This window comes from Physeter macrocephalus, chromosome 21 (genome assembly GCF_002837175.3).
Source record: "Physeter macrocephalus isolate SW-GA chromosome 21, ASM283717v5, whole genome shotgun sequence".
NCBI classification, from domain to species: Eukaryota; Metazoa; Chordata; class Mammalia; order Artiodactyla; family Physeteridae; genus Physeter; species Physeter macrocephalus.
In genome coordinates this window covers 78,216,805-78,222,210 of record NC_041234.1, presented here as the reverse complement: position 1 = coordinate 78,222,210, position 5,406 = coordinate 78,216,805, and the positions used below count along the sequence as shown (strand labels likewise).

General features: G+C 44.2%; 1 protein-coding gene across 1 annotated transcript; it reads right to left on the bottom strand.

Annotated features, from left to right (window-relative positions):
- Nucleotides 1-559: 559 nt before the first annotated feature.
- LOC102993992 (melanoma antigen preferentially expressed in tumors-like) lies at nt 560-3,245 on the bottom strand. Its single transcript, XM_024117426.1, has 3 exons — nt 2,956-3,245; nt 1,899-2,501; nt 560-1,073 (listed from the first exon to the last, which is right to left on the bottom strand). The coding sequence occupies exons 1-3, from the start codon at nt 3,243-3,245 to the stop codon at nt 560-562; spliced, it is 1,407 nt and encodes a 468-aa protein (XP_023973194.1).
- Between the last annotated feature and the right edge of the window lie 2,161 nt (nt 3,246-5,406).

Genomic DNA, 5,406 nt, shown 5'->3' with positions numbered 1-5,406 from the left:
GGTCCGAGACCTGGGAAATTAGGCAGCAATATGCTGATGAAGATACCAGTAGGTAGTGGGCATTGTTTGTTTGTTTCCTTTTACTTGCATATGGATTCTCATAAGCCACCTGAGGTAATCAGAAACACAAGAAGTTTGCAGGTCCATAGAGCGTAAAATTATTCAACAATTACCACCTCTAGGAAGAGTTTCAGTTGATCTGACTTGTGTCAAGTGCCCATAAATGGATAAGTGAACCAATCAGTGTGGATAAGGAAATGATGGACCATGACTGGGTCACCTTACGTCACATACCCAACACTGTGGTTAGTAACCAGAAGATGTAGAGGGCAGTGGGCAAGAGATCCAGAGGACCATTCAAATTCCTCTATTTTCTTTTTAAAGTTCCCCTTTCATAGAGATCAGTTTACATACCAGTGTTCCTAGCCCCAGTTTCCTAGAACAGTAGAACTTTACATGTGTCTCTACAATCTTGTGTTTCAAGCAAAAAGAAAAAAAAGAAAGGGAATACTTTAATGGCCACACATCAGTGTTGAAACACCTCCTTGTACTCTGGAAATCACTCTGCACAAGTGGCCCAGTTCATGTCGTCCCGCTGTGCCCCGTGCAGCATCTCCTCCAACTGAGCCTGAACTTCAGCAAGTTTCTGTCGGTCCAAAGTGTCATGAAAATTCCATTCCTCGTAGCAATGGACAGGGACAGGATAAGTCACATACTTCAGCATCATCAACGGTGTCAAGTGCTGCAGAAGGCTCTTGAGCACAGGCATCGTAATGGGATTGTGGGCAAAGCTAAGGACACAGAGGTGGGTACAGTGGCTCAGGGCTGGGAGGAGGGCAGAGAGAGTAGAATCAGTTATCATACAATTATTTATCTCCAGATGTTGCAGGGAGCTTGAGACCTTCTCCAGCAGAGTCTGGAAGGGCTCATAAACTTCTGAGAAGATCTGGTTGTTACTGAGGCTCAATACCCTTAGGCGGGTGGCCTGAGAGCTCTGGGACAGGACAGTGACATCTCTGTGAGAAAGGCTACAGAAAGGTAGATACAGTGTTTCCAACTGAGGTGGCACAACTCTATAGAGAGAAAAAAGTAAAGTTATTTCAGAAGAATGAGGGCAATGAGCCCCAAATTATAGGTACCTAAGGCTGTAGTATAAACTCCTGTGTTCATGGTTTGCAATAGGTGGTTAACAATGTGGACTTTGGGATCAGACTTTATAGATTTGTGACCCTGAGAAAGTTACTTTACCACTCTGAGGTACAGGGTTTTAATCTTGAAAATGTGCTCAGCAGTAATTATTATACAGAACTGCGGGAAGGATTAAGTGAAGAAATTACATGCACTTAGTATATATGACATAATCAGTGTTGGATCTGATTCACTTATTTGGCGAGAATGGGTCTGGGAAAGCAGCCAACTGAGGGTTTCCTTTGACTAGTTCCCAGATGACAAGCTCTCCATTCAGGGTCTAAGACTTGGGGGAAATACAGGAGCAAAATTATCTGGCAGTGTTCACTATTGGGGCCCATCCATGGACATGTGCATTAGTCCTATAGCTTAATGTTTCTCCATCTGAAAGCCTCCCAATTCCTCTCTACAGAGATGTAAAGTCCAATAGGAGAAGGAATGAGTCTTTTTCACCAATATATTTACAGACTTATTATAGTGTCTGTCCACGGACACTGAATGAATGAATGAGCACAGCTTCCTTTTCTAACCTCATCTGCTGCTCACCATAAGGTACCCCTCTACCCTAGCTAGGTTCAAACTCCCAGCAGTGCCTATGCTGAGGCAAAAAGATAAATGTGTTACAAGGAGCTTAGGAAGATCCAAGCATGGTCTCTTCTGTCTTAACAGTGAGGTGTTCAGGGAATCCAGGGTCCTCCCCACCCCCTCACCTGAGCACTTTGTGCAGTTGGTCTGTGAGGCAGAAGAAAGACAAGCTGAGCTCCTGAAGATTGTGCAGCCGCCGAAGGCAGAGGAGAAAAGATCTGAATTTCCTTCTCTTATAAGATTTAAAAGGGATGTTACCCAGTGTAAGGCTGTCCAGGTGGATCACCCGAGCCAAAATGTTGATGACTTCATTCAGATTAGCCTGATCTATTTCCAGGTGATCAATGCACCCCAGATCCAGAAACTGCAGGATACTTTTGTGGGCAGATATTCTATCAATGTGCAAATCTCTGCAGCAAAGGTGCAAGGACCCATAGTTCTGCTGAACTTTACTACAAAGGAAAGAGAGGAATTGCTGTGTTCTCAAGGTACTATTGAGGGAAATATCCACTAGTAATACCATGGGTTCCTGTGCTGACTGAGGCTCAGACCCGGAATTACCAATCCCGAGGCTCCTGACACTCTGCTGAGCTTCTTCTATCTTAAGGATAGAGTGCTGAGAGTACATGCATGAATGAAAACAGAAAGGGAATGTGGTCCCAATCTCAGTGCATATTGTCTCACAGTCCAGGTCACTCCTTAAATCTAGGATCCTCAGTTTGGGCCCCCTGTAAAGAAAGGAAGAGACAGAACACATGAGAGATAGTGGATTTTAATATAACCCAGCAAGATCAATGATGAGAAGCAGGGACAGAACACTTTAACCGTGGTTTTCACTTCATTGCCATTCACCGAGAAGTTCTTTCCACACAAATGCAGCGTCTTTCATCCTTTCCCCACGCCCTCCTTCACCTCCGGTCTTTCCCTGTCTCAATGCCCATGTTCCTCTTCTGTGTAATCGCACTCAATTCCAATCATAGTATCCTCAAACACCTCTATTCTATAATCAACTCTATAAGGCAATGGCGTCCCGAAGGTGACCCCAAGTACTGACCGACAGCTCTGCAAAGACTGCAGTATTCCCCATTGGCTACTGTTGGGAGACACTTAGGTATTCCCCTGCCCCAGGCTACAGCATACCCTCCTGCTGACTCCCTGTGTCTCTACTGGTCATAGTCTTACCAAGAGGAAGAGTTCTGGGCAGGGAGGATCTGCAGACCATCAATCATGGCTTCCAAGGTGTCATAGTATGACTCTCGTGTGTTCAATGACCCAATATGGAGACAGCGATAAGGCCAAACCCTCACCATTGCCTTTAGCATTGTCTTATGCCCACCCATGAAGGCAGCTTTGAACAATGGAACAAAGAGGTCTCTTGGGATTTCGTCCAGGGCATGGATAGCTGCAGGCTCATTATTCAGCAGGCTCTTTGCAGCAAGCTCTAGGAGTGTGACTGTGGTGTTTTGGTCCATCTTCAAAAACCTGCTTCAGAGTGGAGAATATTTAGAAATTCTGAGAAGATATCTATAGTCACTTGTTTGCTTCCAGGGTTAGCTATGGACAAAATAATTATTGAATAAGTATGTGGTGAATCATAGGGTCAACTCAAATGACCTCTACCACAGAAATAGAATGAAAATGTACTTGTGTGTATATTTAATTATATATATGTACACACATGAACATTCACACACACACATACACACACACACTTATATGAGATAAAATGCCAATAGAAATCAGAGATAAGTTAGCAGAAGACGATGCTGACCACCTAGATGCCTTCCTCAAATTATTTCCTCCTGAGGAGCTTCAAGATGGCAGAAGAGTAAGACACAGAGATCACCTTCCTCCCCACAAATACATCAGAAATACATCTACATGTGGAACAACTACTACAGAACACTTACTGAATGCTGGCAGAAGTCCACAGACCACCTAAAAGGAAAGAAACTCCCCAAGGACCTGGGTAGGGTAAAAGAAAAAAGAAAAAACAGAGACAAAAGAATAGGGATGGGACCTGCACCAGTGGGAGGGAGCTGTGAAGGAGGAAAGGTTTCCACACAATAGGAAGCCCCTTCAAGGGCGGAGATTGCTGGTGGCAAGGGGGGGAGCTTCGGAGCCATGGAGGTGAGTGCAGCAACAGGGGTGTGGAGGGCAAAGCGGAGAGATTCCCACACAGGGGATCGGTGCCAGCCAGCACTCACCAGACCGAGAGGATTGTCTGCTCACCTGCCGGTGTGAGTGGGGGCTGGGAGCTGAGGCTCGGACTTCAGAGGTCGGATCCAAGGGAAAGGACTGGGATTGGCTGCATGAACACAGCCTGAATGGGGCTAGTGTGCCACGGCTAGCAGAAAGGGAGTCTGGGAAAAAGTTTTGAGTTGCCGAAGAGACAAGAGACTTTTTCTTGCCTCTTTGTTTTCTGGTGCATGAGGAGAGGGGTTAAGAGTGCTACTTAAAGGAGCTCCAGATAAGGGTGTGAGGAAATAGTCAATCAAGTCCAGGAAGGACAGAGAGTCCCATACAGGATAAATCCAATGAGAAACATGCCAAGACACATATTAAACAAACTATCAAAAGTTAAATACAGGGCTTCCCTCGTGGTGAAGTGGTTGAAGAGTCCGCCTGCCAATGCAGGGGACATGGGTTTGTGCCCCGGTCCAGGAAGATCCCACATGCCGCGGATAGGGTAGGCCTGTGAGCAATGGCCGCCCAGCCTGCGCGTCTGGAGCCTGTTCTCCGCAACAGGAGAGGCCACAACAGTGAGAGGCCCACGTATCATGCAAAAAAAAATAAATTAAATACAAAGAACAAATATTAAAAGCAGCAAGGGAAAAACGACAAGTAACACATAAGGGAATCCCCATAAGGTAAACAGCTGATTTTCCAGCAGAAACTCTGCAAGCCAGAATAAAGTGGCCGGACATATTTAAAGTGATGTAAGAGCAAAACCTACAACCAAGATTATTTTACCCAGCAAGGATCTCATTCAGATTGGAAGGAGAAATTAAAAGCTTTACAGACAAGCATAAGCTAAGAGAATTCAGCACCACCAGACCAGCTTTACAACAAATGCTAAAGGAACTTCTCTAGGCAAGAAACACAACAGAAGAAAGACCTACAATAAAAAAAACCAAAACAATTAACAAAATGGTAAGAGTATCATACATATCGATAATTACCTTAAATGTAAATGGATTAAATGCTGCAGGCAAAAGACATAGATTGGCTGAATGGATACAAAAACAAGACCGGTATATATGCTGTCTACAAGAGACCCACTTCAGACCTAGGGACACATACAGACTGAAAGTAAGGGGATGGAAAAAGATATTCCATGCATATGGAAATCAAAAGAAAGCTGGAGTCGCAATTTTCATATCAGACAAAATAGACTTTTACAAGACTATTACCAGAGACAAAGATGGACACTACATAATGATCAAGGAGGGATCAATCCAAGAAGAAGATATAAAAATTGTAAATATTTATGCACCCAATCCAAGAAGAAGATATAACAATTGTAAATATACATGCACCCAACATAGGAGCACCTCACTACAAAATGAAAATACTAACAGCCATAAAAGGGGAAATCAACAGTAACCCAATCATAATAGGAGACTTTACCAC

Coding starts and splice junctions, on each gene's coding strand:
- LOC102993992 (XM_024117426.1), bottom strand. CDS start 3,245: ATGGACCAAAACACCACAGTCACACTCCTAGAGCTTGCTGCAAAGAGC. Junction 2,502..2,955: donor GCCCAGAACTCTTCCTCTTG/GTAAGACTATGA, acceptor CTTTCTTTACAG/GGGGCCCAAACTGAGGATCC. Junction 1,074..1,898: donor CAACTGCACAAAGTGCTCAG/GTGAGGGGGTGG, acceptor TTCTCTCTATAG/AGTTGTGCCACCTCAGTTGG.